The sequence below is a fragment of the Salmo salar genome, chromosome 03, assembly GCF_965601325.2.
Source record: "Salmo salar chromosome 03, fSalSal1, whole genome shotgun sequence".
Lineage (NCBI taxonomy): Eukaryota > Metazoa > Chordata > Actinopteri > Salmoniformes > Salmonidae > Salmo > Salmo salar.
The window spans coordinates 56,969,824-56,991,865 of record NC_138293.1 but is presented as its reverse complement, the minus strand read 5'-3'; the positions used below and the strand labels follow the sequence as shown (position 1 = coordinate 56,991,865).

Sequence of the window (22,042 nt, the reverse complement as noted above, 5' to 3'; positions counted from 1 at the left end):
ATGTGTCAATATCTTTATTAACAAAGGTTTGCAAAGTTAATGTAAAATATGTATTGGTCATATGTCATCCATGTTCAAGCAGAATATGTACATTTATTTGAATTATAAAACTAAATATAATGTAGCACCTTTTTGTACATTATTTAGCACCATAAGGAGACAATTAATCAAGTAAATTGAACAGCAAAACAGCTCTGAATTCATTGGAGCATTTTGTCATGAATAAAGGAAGAATAGTTCTCGAATTGTTACATCTCTACACCTGTGTCTACTAGCTAACTTTCTAAATTAAAAGTTCACCCCTGAATGGCCAGCTTCCCAAAGCTAACTTCCTATCAACTCATTCCCCATTCTGACACAAAAACAACATTCAACGAAGTGCTGTGTGAAGAGGTTTGAACTTGGCTGAAGGATGCCACCTGTTGTTAAAAGCATTGACCTGCATGGTTAGGAATTGGTTTATGAGGGCCACAGTACTGTAAGTACTTGGAAGGGTTTTGGATAGCTTGCACTTTTTATTCCATTCCATTGAAAAGCAACTGTCTGTCACACCATTAAACACATATAGAATTATATTTGCAATTCAGTTCCATATATAAAAGTCTTGCTTAGTCCTTCATTCACTCTCTGTATCTTTGCACTTAATCAACCCTTTATCTTTGTTTTATCTCTGAACTCCCTTCTGCATGTGATATGAGGGTTGAGCTGTGTCTGGATGGCTGACTAGAGGAAACTCACCTGCACCTCTGACATCCTGTTTTGAATCTTTACAAAAACAGCCCCCCTCCCTTTTACATACCTGTAAAGCCCATCTCTGAATCTCACACAGATATTCATAAACCTGCAGTAAAACCACACATTTGCAAGCAATTACAGTGTGATTTTAAAAAACGATTGAAGGATGTTTTAGCACCATGTATTATTTAGGGTATTTCAGCAGAAGGCTACTCCTGGCAACTGGATTTGTGTTGACTTTAGCCTCAGAAATGCTCTATTTCCTGAAGCAATGTTACTGTTGGAGTTTTACTGGGTTTCACACCATCACTTTTCAGAGTACCTGGCAAAATAGTATCACACAAGAAACCTCTGATATTTCTGTTAAAAAAAGGCGGCAAATCTCACAAGACTTATCTCAGCTGCTGTCATTGAAGGAAATACTGCCAAGAGAACTGTTGGAATCAATCAATTCATCTTTCTTCTTCAGAGTGCTTCTTTGTGCTATTGAATACTTGATCCATGTCAACCCTGTTTGAATGGTGCAATGGTACCCTATTCCAGCTGGCACTGTTAGTCTGCCACATCAGGTTCTGACTAGATAAGACCAAACAAAAACAGCACCAAACTGTAAATAACATTTCTGTATCCTGTTACCAAGGGATCCCTGTTGAACTATTATCATATTATTCTTATTTGGACATGTGAGATCAAATTTGCCTACTGTAATGACTACTGTAGTCTTTTTCATTTATACAACTGTGCAACTGATATCCAGCTGGAAAATATCAGGATCTTATGAACAGATTTACCAGACAAAATTGATCAAGAGCTCAGAAACTGAACACAAAAAAAACAGCATACAAACTAGACTAGTGTCCAGACAAAACATCTGAGACAAATGACAGTATTAAGGCATAGCACCAATCTGGGAGTTTGGGAAGACAACCAGGTTTCTTGCATCACTAATGGTTTCAAAGCACTTCAACTTGTGTGTCAGTTCACTGTGACAACTCCTAACAAAGTTAACAGCAAACAGTGAAATCCATTACAGCCAGATGTTTATAAAGGGGTTTGTGTCTTTAAGGGGACATCTCTTTCCTTGTGTCATAGGTCTTTTCCCTCCCAGCCTCCTTGTCAGCATATATATCTAATAATATTGCTTTTTCAATACAGGGGACAAGGAGTCTATGGATATGTATATGGAGTCATTACCTTACAAGCCCCCAGTATCCCTTTGCAGCATATAGAGGCACTTAATAGTAGGTGTGTGCATCAATGAAAACCCTGCATAAAGAGGCCCCTCTTCCAATCGGAACCTCCTGAACTCTGACTTCTAGCCCCCTCCCTTCATGTCAGTTGGGGATCATGTTCATTAGGGCACACCGTACCAAAACATTTGAGACATTTTGCAACGGAAAAAGAAAACAAGCATTTCTCCCCGTTTGACACTGCTTGGAGCGTTTTCTTCCATTTTGTGCCTACTGAACACGACCCAGCAGGTCATCTCACTCCAGGGTGGGCTTGATGAGGTATCCGTTGAAGGTGATGTAGACATCCACATCGTCACTATACACAGCGTTCTCCCTCTCCCTCTTGTACAGCCGGACCCACACCTCGTCATTGAGCTCAAGGGGCAACATAAGGCTCTGGCTCTGCATGATGGACCTCTCGCTGGGCTGGGCGTACACGATGGCCTGCTCCTTGTCATTCCTCATTATGTGCAGGTAGGTCTCTTTAAAGTTCCAGGTATGGATGTTGACATTGAAGAAGTAGATCCCAGGGACATAGCAGTTGAACTTTCCTTTGAACATGTCGAAGTGGCCGTGGAGGTTGACGAACTCTGTGTCGAACACCAGGGCCTGGTAGTAGTCCACGCTGTGGAGGGACTTGCGACGCCCCACTGAGAAGGCTGCTTCCTGGGTTTTGCAGGGGTCCCCTGGGGGGCCCGCCTGGCCCTTGGTTCCTTTGGGGCCCATTGGCCCTCGGGATCCAGTAGCGCCTTCCTCACCAGACTTCCCAGGTGTCCCCCTGTCCCCGCGGTTTCCCTTGTCCCCTGTGAGGCAAGATGGAAAATATACAGCACGAGTCCTTAGAGAGCTATGACACAGTAATGTAGACTAAAGGTCCAAATGGGGTAATGTTGAGATTAAAGTTAGAATAACATGGATCATAGAAGACTTTGTGTAGATAGATTGTTTATGATTTTCTCCAGATAGGAATGTTACGTAAACTTAGAGTCACTCCAGACTTCTCATAATTGTAGCCCATTCAGTATATGAGAATTTAGGGTGCTGGAGTTATGCTTATCTTTCACAGGATATTTTTTTCTGCTACTTTATTTTTGGATGGCCACAGCATGTTTTTCCAAGCCAGGTCATACTCTCTGGTGAGCACACGCACGCACACAAACTGTTACGTTATTTGTCATGTTTTCAGCCACATAAGCAAGTTCAGTGCCAGGTTAATGTTCTGAACTAGCAGCAGACTTTTTAGCCTCTAGTCCCCTGACTGGAGAATTTTTTTACAGCATTCCTTTAATGAAAAGGTCAGTTTGAAACCCAACAACCTCGTTAAGTCCAGGGGCAGCCATTCTCCCCTGGTGAATCACATGTACACCGAGCCAATCTTAGTGTCTAGAATCCTACCAAGTCTCTTAAATGTGTCAATTGTGAGCAGGGCCTAACTCTATAGGTATGTAGAGGTCCAATTGAGTAGAGCCTTGGATTGGAATACACATAATCATAATCCAATCAAATGGAATTCAGTCAGTGTGTACAGTATAGCCTGGTCCCCAATCTTTTTGTGATGTTTGGCAAACTGTTTAGTCTTTGGAATGACAACCACCATAGGAGTTGGCAAAACAACACAAAGAGACCTGGGATCAAGCTATGTGTATTGCAGGTGTAAAGGCACAATCCAGGCGCACCTTTGAGGATGGTCATGTTGATGTAAGTGCGAACTTCAGGCATCTGGTTCAGGTCACTCTTTTGGTCCCCTGTCTGAGGGGCTGGGGGGCCCTTCTGTAGCTCCAGGTCGTCACAGCAGCGGCGGCAGGGGGCAGGAGGGGCACCTCCGGGGGGCGGGACAGTGATGACCAGGGGGAGGAACAGGAGGACGGGGCTCAGGAGGAGGAGGTGGTCAAACATGGTTGTTGCACCTGAGAGGACAAGGAAGGACAACAGGCAGATTAGACACAACCTTTGTGCTGTAAATGCTGTAAATCTTTGGACAAGGAGAGTTATTTGAGTGTATTATCTCCAAGATTGGCTTATACCGAAGTCCAATTGACAGTGGTGTTTGTTATTACAAACATGAAGGTACAGTTGTAAATTGGTCCTGCTGACAGAATAAATAAAGCACTCCATTTAAAGCATACCATTTCATTCTAGTATCATATGACATTCTGCATTGTTGTCTATTACCTAACTCAAATAGTAAGGGCTCGATTCAATGCATAGCGCAATAGAAACTTAAAAGCAATGTTCCCGCATTAGTGGAGACTGCATTCACGGTAAACGCTGCATATGTAGGCTCGAATCGGAAATTCATGCTATAGTGCTGAACTTCGGCGATACAGATTGACTCGAGCATTAAGAAAAAACAAGTATGACAAAGAGGTATTTATGTTATCCCATGAGTAGGGTAAATGATACTATAATGCAGCTGTTCCCAAACTAGGGGTAACGACCCCATGTGTGGTCGCCTAATATGAAAACAGGGTCAAGGGAGAATCTCTAAAATTCTGGTAAAAAATAAAATAAAATATATATATATATATATATATATATATATATAAAACACTTTTTTGGTTACTACATGATGCCATATGTGTTATTTAATAGTTTTGATGTCTTAACTATTATTCTACAATGTAGAAAATAGTAAAAATATAGAAAAACCTTTGAATGAGTAGGTGTGTCCAAACGTTTGACTGGCACTGTATATATATATTATATAGTTTTTGTCTCTCAAAATCCTTGTAATGTGGTTAACCTTACAAATCTAAATGAAAATGATTCAAATCTAAACGTTACAATTCCACCAGAGAGCGCCCTTAGATCGTGGGAAAAGGCCGCACTTGACCATTGCACTTTAATCATTCCCATGGTGAATGGCTAAGCCTGCTAACCTGTGAAACCACACACTATTGCAGAGACTTTGATATTGCTGGCCTCAATTGATATGGTGAAAACAATACCTTTGTCAGATAACACAGTGAAACTAAGAATTGATGCTATAGCTAGCAATCAAAAGGAAACTGACTGAACGACTTTATTCTCTCCAAGTGGATGTTAGCTGTGAGGGCCGAGATGCCCATGCATTGACTTTTGTTCGCTACATGTCGGCGGATGCTTTTCATGAGGACATATTGTTCTGTCTCAGTATTCCTGAGCATGAAACGGCACAGGGGATGATTAGTGTGCTGCGTGGCTATATTGACGAAAAAGAGATTCCATGGGATTGAATAGTGGGATTTTGCACAGATGGGGCTCCATCTATCACGGGATGGCGGGCAGGCCTCTGCACTCTAGTTATACATGTTTCTCCCTCTGCCATATGGATGCATTGTACAATACACCCACTGAGCTATAATGGGTACACCGAGAGCAACTTGTGGCAAAAGAGCTGAGCGCAGAACTATGCAGCAGGTAACTTCGATTGCAAACTACATTGCACACGCCTGTTTGCAAAACTATATGGAGATATGGGATCAGAGCATGACAATGTTCTATTTCACACCGAGGCTTGTTGGTTATTGAGGGGGAGTGTTGGCAAGATTTTTTGGAATTGAGAGAGGAACCGTTGTCATTCGCAATGGAAGTAAATCTTTGTGTAATGAAAATAAAATGTCTCTCCTTGCCTATGTAACAGACATATTTGTGAAACTGAACGAACTGAACGCAAGCATGACGGGGAAATACAAAACATTTCTACAGATGAGTGACCAATTGGATTTTGCTGATTTGACTGCTGCTTAGTTGAAATGCCGGTAAGTGAAATTGAGCAGCTGATCGAGCTGTCATGTGACTGAATGCTGTAGACAAGGCATTCATGGGTCACTATGGAGGAGTTTTGGTTTATGACTCAAAGGGAATACTGTGCCGTCTCCCCCCGAGCATTAAAACTCATGGTACGCTGATTCAGTGCTCTCGTCTGTATTAGAAGAAAATAAATTTGATCCAGGTTGGATGTGACAGGAGAGATGAGGTGCGCACTGTCAACCACACCCCCTGACTTTGAGAAGATCCGACGCAACATGGATCAAGCACACCCATCTAATTAGGGGTGGTGAGATAAGAGAAATGATGTCTAATTTGCAATTGAATGTCATAGCACCACATTAAAAGTATGTGATGGTGATTTGAGAACACAATCAGAAATATAGTTAGAATGTTTTACAATGGACTGCCATAGCCCCAATTAACAAAGTAAACATTGGCTGTTAATTACATGCATTTTTTTCACATGGTTGGGTTGCAATCATTTTCAGATATCAAAATGTGGTCGTGGGCCCAAAAAAGTTTGGGAACCCCCTGCTATAGTGGTTTAATGAATATCCACATGAATAAGATGGAAAAAAACATCTGCTGAAATATCAGTCACCTTAGTAACTGAATTATTACGTGTCCCACTGCTGTTCCAGGAGAGTGGGAAAAAGAGGATTTTGGATCCAGAGAAAACATACCATATATTTGCATAGAGGAGAGCAGGGAAGGTTTAGGAATGGTGAACACGAGCCAGCTATGAACTATCCATGAGACAGCAACCACTGTTGTTGTCTGGAGCTTCGATTCAAACCATGACCATTATTGGTCATTTTCAATGATGCCAACCCTTTAGTCTCAGACAGACAGTGCAACACAGCTGTTATACTAAGGTGCCATTTTAGATCCATAGCTCATTGCAGTGACAGAACATAGGTCCAATGAAAATCCACAGAAGAAACATTAGTGTGGCTCTCATCCACAAACCAAAAGTATAGCAATGCTATAACTTCTTCCATAATGTCCCTGGAATAAATGTCCATGATCTGCAGACATCTGAGTGATCTTGAAGGTCTTTTTCTGGGATTGTCAATTCAAAATCAAATCAAAGTTGACTGTCATATGCACGGGATACAGCATAGAACTCTGTAGAAGGAAATGCTTCATCTCCGCAAAATATGTGAACCATGTAAACTTGTGAAGTGTTCTGAGGTACAGTATCTTGATCATTTTTTGATTGTACAGGCTAGCTATGTGCCAAATGTTTTGTTACTCCATCCCAAATTGCACCCTATACACTACATACATAGTGCAGTACTTCGGGCCCTGGTCAACAAAGTTGTGCTCTATGGGAAAAGGGTGCCATTTGGGATGCACACTGGGCAGATTTCTAGAGCAAACAGAGCGTAAAGGCTGACTTCATGAATCAGGATTCAGCTGATCCAGCACACATTGTTTGAGTTAATATCCATACACTACAGCAAAGCTGGCCTGCAGTCCTAGACCAAGGGGATGGTAACACAAGCATGGTTAATCAAGTTTGATTTGGCATGTGACATGGTACAGTCTGGGTTTAAAGCTATATGATCTGGTGGTGTGCTAGACTAGAGAACATGTTAATAAAGCCAGTGGAATGCATCAGTAGACGAATCTGCATTAGATAAATCATATACATTAGCATCTCGGAGCAAGCTGCCCCATACTGTCACGGCTGTCGAAAGGAGTAGACCAAAGTGCAGCGTGTGTGTCATTCCACATTTTATTTCATCTGTGAAACTATGCAATACATAAAATAAACTGAATAAACAAAACAAACCGTGACGCAGAGGTGAAACAAACACTACTCAAAAATAATCACCCACAAAACCCAGGTAGAAAAAAAACCCTACTTAACTATGATCTCCAATTAGAGACAACGAGGACCAGCTGCCTCTAATTGGAGATCATCCCAAACAAACCAACATAGAAATACAAAACCTAGAACCTAACAACATAGAAATAGAACACATAGAATAAACCCCCCTGTCACACCCTGACCTACTCTACCATAGAAAATAACAGCTTACCATGGTCAGGACGTGACACATACGGACAAGTATTATGGCCATATATGGCCTTAAATGCACTACATTACCAAAAGTAATTGGATACCTGCTCGTCGAACATCTCATTCCAAAATCATGGGCATTAATATGGAGTTGGTATCCCCTTTGCTGCTATAACAGCCTCTACTCTTCTGGGAAGGCTTTCCACTAGATGTTGGAACATTGCTGCGGGGACTTGCTTTCATTCAGCCACAAGAGCTTTAGTGAGGTCGGGCACTGATGTTGGGTGATTAGGCCTGGCTCGCAGTTGGCGTTCCAATTCATCCAAAGGTGTTTGATGGGGTTGAGTTCAGGGTTCTTTGCAGGCCTGTCAAGTTCTTCCACACCAATCTCGACAAACCATTTCTGTATGGACTTCACTTTGTGCACGGGGGCATTGTCATGCTGAAACAGGAAAGGGCCTTCCCCAAACTGTTGCCACAAAGTTGGAAGCACAGAATAATCTAGAATGTCATTGTATGTTGTAGCGTTAATATTTCCCTTCACTGGAGGTAAGGGGCCTAGCCTGATCCATGAAAAACATCCCCAGACCATTATTCCTCCTCCACCAAACTTTACAGTTGGCACCATGCATTGGGGTAGGAAGCATTTTCCTGGCATCCGCCAAACCCAGATTCGTCTGGCAGATGGTGAAGCGTGATTCGTCACTCCAGAGAACACGTTTCCACTGCTCCAGAGTCCAATGGCGGCAATCTTTACACCACTCCAGCTGATGCTTGGCATTACGCATGGTGATCTTAGGCTTGTGTGAGGCTGCTAGGACATGGAAACCCATTTCATGAAGCTCCCGACGAACAGTTCGTGTGCTGACATTTCTTCCAGACGCAGTTTGGAACTGGTTTGGAAAGGTGGCATCCTATGACGGTGCCATGTTGAAAGTCACTGAGCTCTTCAGTAAAGCCATTCTACTGCAAATGTTTGTCTATGAAGATTGCATGGCTGTGTGCTCAATTTTATACACCTGTCATTAATGGGTGTGGCTGAAATAGCCGAAACCACTAATTTGAAGGGATGTTTACACACTTTTGTGTATATAGTGTATTTCACAGTGGTTTAAATGGTACAATGATTCTCTACACTATACTTGGTTGTTTTGTCACATAAACTGAAATTAGGCAAACTATTAGCATTTTAGCAACCAGGAAATGGCGGAGTGGTTTCTGCATAGTGCATTTTTAAAGGCCCAGTGCAGTCCAAAATTATATTTCCCTGCTTTTATATATATAATGATGTTGGGAAAATACTGTGAAATTTTGAAAACATTAAGCCGCTGAAGCTCATTTACTGCATTTCTATACTATTTAAAAAAGTCTAAAATGCTATTTAGAAAACAGCAAAAACTAGCAAAAATGACCCCAACCATCCTGTAGCTTCATGTACCTCAGTCGACCTACAAACACATAGCCTATTAGCTATACAATTAGCCGCTACACATTAACTCAGCACCTGGATAACAAACTATAGTTTCATACATACAGAGGGAGGTATTCTACATGTTTTACCATGGGGTGGGGATACATTTTTGCTGTTTTAAAGCAAATCCCATGCAATTCTACCTATTTTGCCATGACTTATGTCATGTAATACGATATCTGAGTGAGAGTGACAAACAAAATCAATGGGGGCCCATTGGAGGTCAGGGCCCCTGGGCTCGTGCCCAGCGTTACCTGTCAGTAATTCGGCCCTGATTACTACAAATTTAGATAACTGGCTAGACTAACTAGGTAGAATCTCAATTGCACACTCCTCACGTCCTCTCTTCTTCCCTCCTTCTCGAAACCCATTGATTGAGAAAGGCAGAGATCCCTCCCCTCTGACCTTCTCCTCCAATGGGTTTTGAGAAGGAGGCGAGGAGAAAGGAGAGAGGACGCAAGGAGTATGCAATTGAGATTGTAATTATACCCTAGACTAATCCAAAAAGGTTTTATGACATGGGCTAATTGAGTGACTGTCAGTGAGTGACATATAGCAAGAGGAAAACTGCTGATGCACGACTACATTTCGGAATTGCACCCTGTCTATTCACTATTTTAACTCTCAACAGTAATTTGAGACCCTGACTGAGTTGCTAAAAAACAGTCCGCAACTCCGTGTCCTCATGTGTAATTACGGCCATGCCTGTATGGTAATGTAGAGAGGCAGCCAACTATTGAAACTAGCTGCGGCTGCCGACGCCCATCAGTTAGACATTACGTTTAATGTAGCCAAATTAAAGATGCGGGACTGCGTGAGACGTGCACTCTTGGCATTGTGCAGAAGCTACCACAGAATGACAGATAATGTGATTGATAGTAAAGCATGCTGTAACTTACCTCTCGTAGAAGTCTCTGCAAGTGGTGTCGATCAGCTGAGGAGAGAGAGAGAGAGAGAGGAGGGGAGAGGAGGGGATGGAAGGGGAGGGGGAGAATCCTGAGTCAGCCTCTCTCTCTCTAAAATTCAAATGCAATGTTGCCAAAGCAAAGTGATACACATAAAAACAATGAAAACAATATCGACAACAAGAAGAATAGCTACAAATACTAATCCAAAACTGGTAAACAGATCTTAATTTGAGCCAGTTTGTTACAGCACGAAAATAATCATGCAGCAACTGGAAATGCGAATTATTATGTGGATTATAATTAATGGACATTTTTGTAGGGGCTAAAACATTTTTCGTTGATGCAAATCAAGTCTTACATTTCAAAGTGGAAATTATAAACTTTAGAAGCCTTTTTAAAACTCAAATACACTTCAAGTTTGCAAATTCTCAGAAACAAAAGAGTGATCAAACTAAGATCCTATATCCGTATGTACAGTATAACAAATAAAACAAATAAATATCCAGAATCTAATTCCACAAAGAAAATTGAAAATGACTCTCTCTCTCTCTCTCTCTCTCTCTCTCTCTCTCTCTCTCTCTCTCTCTCTCTCTCTCTCCTCTCTCTCTCTCTCTCTCTCTCTCTCTCTCTCTCTCTCTCTCTCTCTCTCTTTCTCAATTCAATTTAATTCAATTCAATTTAATGGGAATTATTGGCATTATTGGTATTTCACCCAATACATATAGGAGTTTATCAAAATGGGGTTTCTTTTGAATTCTTTGTAGGTCTGTGTAATCTGAGGGAAATATGTGTCTCTAATATGGTCATACATTTGGCAGGATGTTAGGAAGTGCAACTCAGTTTCTACCTCCTTTTGTGGGCAGTGTGCACATAGCCTGTCTTCTCTTGAGAGCCAGGTCTGCCTACGGTGGCTCTTCTCAATAGCAAGGCAATGCTCACTGAGTCTGTACATACAGTAGTCAAAGCTTTCCTTAAGTTTTGGTCAATCACAGTGGTCAGGTATTCTGCCACTGTGTCCTCTCTGTTTAGGGGCAAATAGCATACTAGTTTGCTCTGTTTGTTTTGTTAATTCTTTCCAATGTGTCAAGTAATTATTGTTTTGTTTTCTCATGATTTGGTTGGGTCTAATTGTGTTGCTGTCCTGGGGCTCTGTGGGGTCTGTTTGTGAACAGAGCCCCAGGACCAGCTTGCTTAGGGGACTCTTCTCCAGCTTCATCTCTCTGTAGGTGATGGCTTTGTTATGGAAGGTCTCTCTCTCTTTTTTTGGGACACAATAGCAACATTGACTAACAACAGTTCCAGTAAGAAGGCTACTTTGCCCACATTCATGTTGTTTACTCTGACTGAATGGCTGCTGTTTCTTCATGAATGTCTTTCCATGAAATGTAAAATAACATGTATAGCTTGTGAGAAGTAAGGCTATGACATGACCATAATCATTAAAAGTCGATAACTCATGAAAAAGGATGGGAATGTTTAAGGGCTCTGACAATACAGAGCGGATGGAATGTATTGTCTATGTCTGGAGGTTCTGCTTGAACATTATGATAAAGCCTAACAAATCTTTAGACATTCAGGATGACGTTCAAATGTGTGTGTGTATATATATATATACACACAACACGATTTTTGTATTTCTCAATCAAGAGCAGAAATAATAGATTTATTAGAATCACATTAAATTCAAACAAATAGGCTAAGTGTTGTCGGATAATTTTTCTTTCCCTTTGTTAAGTTACACTATTTATACCACACCCTCATTACACTACATCTGTATAATAGTGGTGGGAGACTTAAGAGAACAAACCCCATTGCCTTTGCAAGTACTGTCTGCCATCCTTCCAGTCCAGTCCTGTATTTCTGCTGTGGTGAATTCCTTCCCCCTGCTCTTTTTTCTGCTGCTTCACATCTGTGAAAGCTCAAGCCACAAAGGAGAGGAGGAGGCAGATGTTAGTATGTGGAGGGCCTGGAGGGGAGCTAGCACTCTGAGGAGAAAGGGGGCACAGGGTTTTACACATGGAGTCAGGGACAGACAGGGTGGGGTAGTGTTATTGTTGGGGTGGAGACGGGATGTGAGGGGGCAGAGGGGAGAGGTAGGCTAGCTTGAGGCAAGGAAAGGATTGGAAGGGAGGACCATGAAGCTGGGGAGGAATTGGTGGCAGAAACCTTCGGGGAGGGACAGTAACACACACATGCCCATGTGCAGGCAGGCAGGCACGCAGGCAGGCACGTACACACATACACGCATGCACGCACACACACAGAGATTAACTTTTAGCAGAAACAATATATGTCTGACTATTTATGGGGCCCAATGGTTTTTGTTAGCTGAATCAGACAGATTTTGTTCCATGTTCCCTTGGGACTAATGTTTTTAAATGGAATGTCTTACTCACTGAAACGTAGATCACATTTATGATTGTCATTTTTTAAGGCAATTAGAATAGACACAGACATTTATACAGGCACATGAAATGGGTCTTTTACACTTTCTTACCATCACTGTTGGTGCAGACACAGCATAACCATGTTGGCACATCGGTCTACCTGCACTACCCAGTGAGAATGAATAGGCCTATTTTTATTTACCTTCTGCAAGTTTTTGGATGAACTGTTATTGCCATTGCTGTGAGAGCGGAAGTTGCTTTCAGATTGGTGTACACGTGTTACACAAGCACATCTGGAGTGCATTACCGCCTAGGGGTCCAGGATTGAAAGAGACTCCACAGACTGTTATGTAATTATGTCAGGGGTGTTCTTCTTCCATCGCCATGCCATTAACGGACACATCTGACCCAGATTTTATTGACTCTAAGACATTGACTGTCCTCCCTTGAACTACCCGTGTGTATAGTACCAGTATGTCTATATCTATGTAGGAAGGAAGGAAGGAAGGAAGGAAGGAAGGAAGGAAGGAAGGAAGGAAGGAAGGAAGGAAGGAAGGAAGGAAGGAAGGAAGGAAGGAAGGAAGGAAGGAAGGAAGGAAATAAAGAAGGAAGGAAGGAAGGAAATAAAGAAGGAAGGAAGGAAGGAAATAAAGAAGGAAGGAAGGAAGGAAGGAAATAAAGAAGGAAGGAAGGAAATAAAGAAGGAAGGAAGGAAATAAAGAAGGAAGGAAGGAAATGAGGGAGGAAATAAGTCAGGAAAGAAGGCTCATGCTTCACATGTCGTCTGCCCCTCTTTCTTTCCCTCTTTCAATTTTTAAGTGCCAAGAAAAATACATTTTTTAAAGACAAATATTATTTGTAGCTCTATATGCTTTCATTCAGACTATTGATTCACCTTTCAACTGCAAGCCACTCAACCATCATCAGCTCTTTCTCTGTATCTTTCTTTTCCCCCAATGTCAACACTACTCCTAATCTTAATAGAGGAAACTGCACAACATTCCAAAAACATTCAGCTGTGAAAACATAATTGTTCCACAAATGTAATGTGTTGAAGGGAGGATAACGGATAAATCACATATCAAACCATGTTTTAAACTACCTCAATATTATTTTTGTTTCATTGACTATCCTTTGATTTATTCCAGGCCTATATGAATAAATAATACAAAAACACCAGATGTCCAATCAATTATTTATATTTGGGGATGGTGAGATTGCAAATTAAAATCTTCAGCATGAGCCTCCTCAGTCATATCATTGACCTTTATACAGTTTGTTCTGACACACCTAGGCCTTAACCACTGACCCCTAGTTGACCTCTCATTTTCTCATCTCAAAAGAACCTCCATAACCCTCTCTAGACTCGCTCCTTGTCTCTACTCAACTGAATTGCCCACCAATAACCAGAAGGTAGAGGCTGCATCCCAAATGTAGTGCACTATATATGGAATAGGGTGCAATTTGTGACATAATCAGCATTCCAACAGTCAGAACTCATTCCTTTTTATGATGTGGCAAACATTATTTGATCTTGTGTCCGTGTGTTTGTTCTTTGGAGTGTCTACCGAAACTTGGACATCAATGCAGTAGTTCATATGGTTGTGGCATTCAACAAACTTGAGAAAGATTTTTGCTGAGATATAAAGATTTGTTTCTGTTTCATATCTCGGACTATGAATGTATGTTACCTACGAGTAGCCTTCTCTTGTCCAATATCCCCTTTTGAAATTACCCCCCTGTCAATCATAAAATTATGTGCATGCAAAGAGCAAACAACAGGCTGCACAAGAACTCACCACTTTAATGGTCCATGTTACAAAGAGGCTCAGTTTGCATTTAAATGTGAGGGAAAAAACAACAGTTAGCATGTTCTTTACAAAGAGGGCAACTGATGCTACTGAGCCAGATGTCTGTGTCAGGGGAGAAGCTCCAGGTGGTATCCGTTTTTAAGTACCATGGCATCATACTTGATTCCAACCTCTCTTTCAAAAAGAAGGTGAAAGGGCCTCCCGAATGGTGTAGCGGTCTAAGGCACTGCATTGCAGTGCTGGAGGCGACACTACAGATACGGGTTCGATCCTGAGCTGTGACGTAGCCAACTGGGAGACCCATGATACGGCGCACAATTGGCCCAGCATCATCTGGGTTAGGGGAGGGTTTGGCCGTCTGGGATGTCCTTGTCCCACTCTAGCAACTCCTTGTGGTGGCCGGGTGCATGCACGCTGACTTTGGTCAACAGCTGTACAGTACGTGTCTCCCTCGACACATTGGTGCTGCTGGCTTCCGGGTTAAGCGAGCAGTGTGTCAAGAAGCAGTGTGGCTTGGCGGGGTTGTGTTTCGGATGGACACATGGCTCTGGGACAATGGGACAAGACTGTAACTACCAATTGGGGATATGATAAGGGAATTTATATGTTTAAAGTAATGATAAGAGAATCTGAATGACATTAAGAGTAATAACTAAAGTATTTCACCCTAATAGTTACAGAAGCTTAGACAATGGGTTTAGACATAATACTATAATATTGTGAGACAGTGGGAACATTGTGTTTGTGTGTGATAAGGAGGAACTGACAACAGACATGTTTTGGTACTGTGAGACCAAGGACAGGAGATAAAGTTCCTCCACCCAGGGAGGAACAGATGCGCTTGTAGACTTGTAGGCGCTTGTGGGAGTTATATAAAAGGCTGTGCGCATTATATGGCTTTAGAACGTTCTCTGAATAAACCTTACGGACTTTTTGCAGAAGCTGAGTCTTTGCCTAATTATTATTCAACCCAGGGTCTTACAAACTTCGGGGATTGGTCAAAGGTTAAATAATTGTTATTTATAATCATTGGGATTGAAAATTCTCGTGACAGCTTGGTCCTTCGACCCGGATCTCAACACCTGCTTCTGTCGTCCCATGGGAGCGCCGAAAACCATGCACGGGTGGATGAAATATCCGTAGATTAAAGACCTGGCCACATTCTGAGGGTTCTTTACAGGCTGGTGGCGAACTGGTGCACAACATAAACGGTGACGAGATCCAACCTACATTGAAATCTCAGCTGCAAGGATAAGGTCAGTAATCTTTATTCATTAGTTTGGGGTTAAATTCTAAACTTACTAAAATTGACTTAGAATGGACTGGAGTAAATTCCTATAAAGCATTGGTCAAGATAAATGTGAGGGAGGATTTTAACTGTAAAACGAACAGTAAGTAAGATTTGTATTGGGTATACCGTCCATATAATCTAATGTAGAGAAAGTGTAAGACAAAAGTATCTATGTTAGTGTTGGCGGCACTGGATTACAGATCCCAGTAAGACATTTTGAGTAAGTAAGTTTGGGTGCGAAATGACTCAGGGTAGTTGAGGCCATTACCAAAATAAACTAAATAAGTTACGTTAGTCTAAAACTAACGGGAGTAAGTGAGATTAAGTACAATAACAGTAGGAAGTAAAAGCACACACATAGGAGGTAGAGATACATACAGATATAATTATTTCAGATTTTAAAAAGCCCACACATAGAAGTGTTCAATGAGGATAAGAAGATAATTACTTGCGTCTAAGATAGATATATTAACCAGTCGAAAGTCATAAGAAACAACGGTAAAATAGGCTGTTAACCAGGACCTTAAAACCCCTGGGAAATAGCTTATTGAACGTAAGAGTTCTGGAGTTGTATACGTGTGAGACCTAACAATCTATCAAAAGTCATAAAAATAATTATTCTAAGATCCTTTAGGAAATCAACGGGAGGTATTTATCAACATAAAAAGTAAAAGAACATACATATAAATTGTGAGATTAAGGATCATAACAGATTATAGAAACACACACATAGATTGTGAGAATAAACATAATAACAACAATAGTAATTGAATAAACATGGATGCTAAATCCTCTAAGGTGATTCCGGAATTAACCGGAGATGAGAGATATATGGAGGCCAAGGATAAATTAAACATTTATTTTGGCCCGAAATGGAGAAAGAAGTATGAATTTGATGGACGTTTAAATATAGAAAAACTAGAATTAATGATCAAACAAATAAGCATAAAGGAGGCTAAAGGGACCTAAGAGAGAAGGGAAAAAATGGACAGGATTAGACGATAGAAAGTGTTTCAATTGCGATAAGACAGGACATTTCGCCCGGGAGTGTAAGGCTCCCTGTAAACATTGTGACCAAGTAGGACACAACCACTGAAACTGCAAACATAAGGGGAAGGACAGGCGTGACAATCGGGAGAGAAAGGGAGAGACAGAGACAACGAGAGCGAGAGTAATGAGAATCATCATCGGAGTAATGCTTGGACCTTTAAATGAGGGCTATTTTCTGGGAATTGTCTCGGTAGTACGTGCCTGATTTTACGACAACAAACAATTTCATAAATAGGGTTTTTTGCTGGGAGTCTTCATCATTTCAATAGTTTTGGTGGTTCAGTGGTAGAATTCTTGCCTGCCACACAGGAGGTTTGGTTTCGTATCTCGGCCTATGCACCAATGGACTAAAATCTGGCTTTCTGATTGTAATTCAACTATTGGTATGTTTTGCCTGGAAAGATACGGTCGTTAGTGTTTGTTTATGATATATACTGAACATTCTAATAGCTTGTTTAGTTTAAATTGAAAGACTAATTCATTCAAAATAATAGCGAGGCCGATTTCGATGTAATACGTTGTCTGTTGCCTAAATGGTCTGCTGAAAATAACATATTGAGAATGGAGTCGGATTTAAATGACTGAATCAAAGAAGAGACAGTTACCTAAATCTAATGAATTCTAATAATAAGCGGATAGGTAATTGTGATAGAGTTGTGCCCACCGAAATGTGTTTTTTTTTTATTCTAAAAGGGTTGACTGATGTATTTTATCAATTTGGCGATTTACATGTTCTTTTTAAAGTCTTGGACATTTCATAAGTGTGAAGCCGAAAGAGAAGAGAAAGTTGTAAAGTTTGCTTTTAATCTTATTGACCTTTGGGACATGTAGGGAGAGTGAGTGAGATAGAGGCATATTTCTACCAAATTTAAAAGGCCTGGAAATGTTTTGTTTGTTTTTAACTTGGGGTTTGCAAATACCCACACACAACAAATAGTGTATAACTTGGTGTTTTTAAAATACTATTCGTGTGTACTATTTCTTTTGGGTTTGGTGAGATTTCCATTTGCCTTAGTGCTACGATATCTTAAAGGGGCACATGGAATTTTAGAAGTTTTATTTTCTGAGTTTTAATTAAACACGTGAATAATTTTGATAAAGGAATGTTCTGGGAACCTGGGATACAACATGTATAAAATGTTTGACCGTTTTTCTTTAATTTGTCTAATATATTAAGAAACACTTCTTTGAAGGGGTGGTATAAGTTATGACCTCTATCATGACTTTCCTTTGTGGTTTGATCAGCCTCATTGGAAAGCCATTTGGATAATGAATTTAAGGTCATTTGTAATATTCATTGTAATGTAATTTGTGTAATTGATAATTATGATGGAGTTTAAAGTTCTTAGACATATTTGTAATTTGAACCAATGAGAATAAAGAAAGGGCATAGCCTTTGACTAAGGGTAGGCCTCCTTAAGTCTATTTTCCTATGACCACAATAACTTTTCTTTATGGAGTTTTTCAGAGTAGTTTTTTGATCTGATTATGTTATTTGAAATTGTATTTTATCTTTTGACCAGAAGTAGTATTTTTATACATTACCTAGCTAAGTTTTATTTTCCCTTAGGTAGTTAGCTGTTGTTATATATAGATGATATCTTTGTGTGAAATTTAACACAACATTATATTTCTGTGTAAAAATTAACACAACAAGGCGGTAAAATTGATATTATAGTATTATCATATATTTTTTAATTGATAAGGTTATAAAGTTAGCAAGAATAAGTTTAATAATGGTAATAATACACCGTAGCCAACAGGACAGGGATATATGACATCCGTGGTGATCCAGGATCATTGATAGTATCGAGATAAACTTAATCAACTATGTAATAATCTTAGAGATAACTACCATAGACATGTTGATTTTTCAAGGTCCACGAATGTAAACAGGGAGACAGTGAGACAGTTAGTCAATATTTGGAAACAGAAACCATGTTTGACAATGACTGTTTATGGGAAAGAAAAGACACTTAAGAAAGAACAGAGAGAAAGGCTGACAGTGAAGGATTCCCCGCACTATGCTGAGACCTTGATGGTTTGGGAGTAGTAGGAAGAGAGGAGGGGGCCAGGAGAAGGAGAAGATAGAAGGGACACAGAATGGTTAGAAAACAGTTACTGAGTGGAGACCAGCATAGTTAAATTATAGACAGTATAGAAGCTGTTCCCTCCATGTTGTGGTCCCAAGGACCTGTTAATGTGGGCTTAGTTAACCTCTCTAGGGTAGGGGGCAGTATTTTCACGGCCGGATAAAAAACGTACCCGATTTAAACAGGTTACTACTCTTCTCCAGAAACGAGAATATGCATATAATTGGTAGATTTGGATAGAAAACACGCTAAAGTTTATAAAACTGTTTGAATGGTGTCTGTGAGTATAACAGAACTCATATGGCAGGCCAAAACCTGAGAAGATTCCATACAGGAAGTGCCCTCTCTGACCATTTCTTGTGCTTCTGTGGCATCTCTGTCCAAAATACAGGATCTCTGCTGTAACGTGACAATTTCTAAGGCTCCCATAGGCTCTCTGAAGGCGCCAGAAAGTGGAATGAGATCTCTGCTGTCTCTGGGCTAGGTACAGGAGCGCTGTTTGTGAGTGGTCAGGCTGGTGGCTCAGAGACAGGAGATGCGCGGCCCCGAGAAGTGGCCATGTTTTTCTTTCAGCCTTTGAACGAAAACAACGTCGCCCGTTTGGAATATTATCGCTATTTTACGAGAAAAATAGCATAAAAAAATGATTTTAAACAGCGTTTGACATGCTTCTAAGTACGGTAATGGAATATTTTGAAATGTTTTGTCACGACATGCGTCCGCGCATCACCCTTCGGATAGGGACCTGAACGCACGAACAAAACGGAGGATATTTGAACATAACTATGGATTATTTTGAACCAAAACAAAATTTCTGGTTGAAGTAGAAGTCCTGGGAGTGCATTCTGACAAAATTAAAATTCAAGTATTATACGGCATTTTAAAGATACTCTTGTTGTTAATCCAACCACATTGTCCGATTTCAAAAAGGCTTTACGGTGAAAGCAAAACATTAGATCATTTTAGAATAGCACCTTAGCAAAAAAAAACAAACAGCCATTTTCCAAGCACGGATAGCCGTCACAAAACCAGATATACAGCTAAAATTAGGCACTAAGCTTTAACAATCTTCATCAGATGACACTCCTAAGCTAATAATTATATGCATATTCTAGTTTCTGGGCAGGAGTAATAATCAGATTAAATCGGGTACGTTTTTTATTCGGCCGTGAAAATACTGCCCCCTATCCCAAACAGGTTAAGGAAAAAAACACATAGTCAGACTGCTTTCACTGTGAGAGCGTCCCATGTCTGGAAAACACTGCCATCAGACACACATAACTGCACCACCTATCGCACAATCACAAATAAACATAAAAACATAGCTAAAGGACAGTTAGACTTAGCTACAGTTGAAGTCGGAAGTTTACATACACCGTAGCCAAATACATTTAACTTCTTATGGATGGTGGCAGTATTGAGTCGCTTGGATGACTGACGTGCCCAGAGTAAACTGCCTACTACTCACTCCCAGAAACTGAGATATGCATATTATTAGTAGATTTGGATAGAAAACACTCAGAAGTTTCTAAAACTGTTTGAATTATGTCTGTGAGTATAACAGAACTCATATGGCAGGCAAAAACCTGAGAAGAAATCCAACCAGGAAGTGATTTGTAGTTCTTCTATCTAATCCCTGTTCAAACTACAGTGTCTGTGGGGTCATTTTGCACTTCCTAAGACTTCCATTGGCTGTCAACAGCCTTTAGAAATGTCTTTCATGCGTCTCCTGTTACTGGGCAGAGAATAGGAGCTCAGTCTATCAGTGGACTGCCTGGGAGCAGTGAGTTGTTTACTGCGCTTTCACGCTGTGCGCCGCTCATACTTCGTCTTCTGTAATGAATACGCTATTGTCCGGTTGGAATATTATCAACGTTTTATTTTAAAACGACCCTAAGGATTGATTGTAAACATCGTTTGACATGTTTCTACGAACGGTAATGGAACTATTTGACTTTTTGTCTCTTATTTTACGCACACGCGTTATGCCTTTGGATAGTGATCTGTACGCACGAACAAAACGGAGGAATTTGGACATAAATATGAAGTATTTCGAAAAAAAATTACATTTCTTGTGGAAGTAGGTGTCCTGGTAGTGCATTCCGACCAAGATCAGCAAAGGCAAGGGAATATTTATAATACTAATTCTGAGTTTAGTTGACTCCAGAACTTTGCTGGTATCTGTATAGCTTGCTTTGATGGTTGAGCTCTGTACTCAGAATATTGACAAATGTGCTTTCGCCGAAAAGCTATTTTAAAATCTGACACATCGGTAGCATTAAGGAGTAGTATAACTATAATTCTTTCAATAACTGTTGTAAATTTAATCAACGTTTATGATGAGTATTTTTGTAAATTGATGTGCTCATTCACCGGAAGTTTTGGTGGGAATACATTTTCTGAACATCACGCACCAATGTAAAATGGGGTTTATGGATATAAATATGAACTTTATCGAACAAAACATACATGTATTTTGTAACATTGAGTCCTGGGAGTGTCATCTGATGAAGATCATCAAAGGTTAGTAATTGATTTTAGCTGACTTTCTGGTTTTTGTGATGCCTCTGCTTGCTTGGAAAATGGCTGTGTGATTTTTCTTGTTTTGGTGCTGTCCTAACATAATCTAATGTTTTGCTTTCACCGTAAAGCCTTTTTGAAATCGGACACTGTGGTTCGATTAAGGAGAATCTTATCTTTAAAATGGTGTATAATACTTGTATGTTTGAAAAAAAAATATTATGAGATTGTTGTTGTTTTGAATATGCCGCCGTGCACTTTCACTGGCTGTCGTCATATCAATCTAGCTAACAGGAATCAAGCCATAATAGGTTAAACTCAGTTTTTCACAATTCCTGACATTTAATCCTTGTAAAGATTCCCTGTTTTAGGTCAGTTAGGATCACCACTTTATTTTAAGAATGTGAAATGTCAGAATAATATTTGAGAGAATGATTTATTTCAGCTTTTATTTCTTTCATCATATTCCCAGTGGGTCAAAAGTTTTGGGTAGCCTTCCACAATCTTCCCACAATAAGTTTGGTGAATTTTGGCCCATTCCTCCTGACAGAGCTGGTGTAACTGAGTCAGGTTGGTAGGCCTCTTTGCTCGCACACACTTTTTCAGTTCTGCCCACAAATTTTCTATGGGATTGAGGTCATGGCTTTGTGATGGCCACTCCAGTACCTTGACTTTGTTGTCCACGAGCCATTTTGCCACAACTTTGGAAGTATGCTCGGGGTCATTGTCCATTTGGAAGACCCATTTGCGACCGAGCTTTAA

At 40.4% G+C, this 22,042-nt stretch overlaps 1 protein-coding gene across 1 annotated transcript; it reads right to left on the bottom strand.

The window, feature by feature from the left end:
- Positions 1 to 10,246, bottom strand: c1qtnf6a (C1q and TNF related 6a). The gene is made up of 3 exons (XM_014192631.3): positions 10,120 to 10,246; positions 3,644 to 3,874; positions 1 to 2,770 (listed from the first exon to the last, which is right to left on the bottom strand). The coding sequence occupies exons 2-3, from the start codon at positions 3,861 to 3,863 to the stop codon at positions 2,223 to 2,225; spliced, it is 768 nt and encodes a 255-aa protein (XP_014048106.1). The 5' UTR covers positions 3,864 to 3,874; positions 10,120 to 10,246; the 3' UTR covers positions 1 to 2,222.
- Positions 10,247 to 22,042: the final 11,796 nt, after the last annotated feature.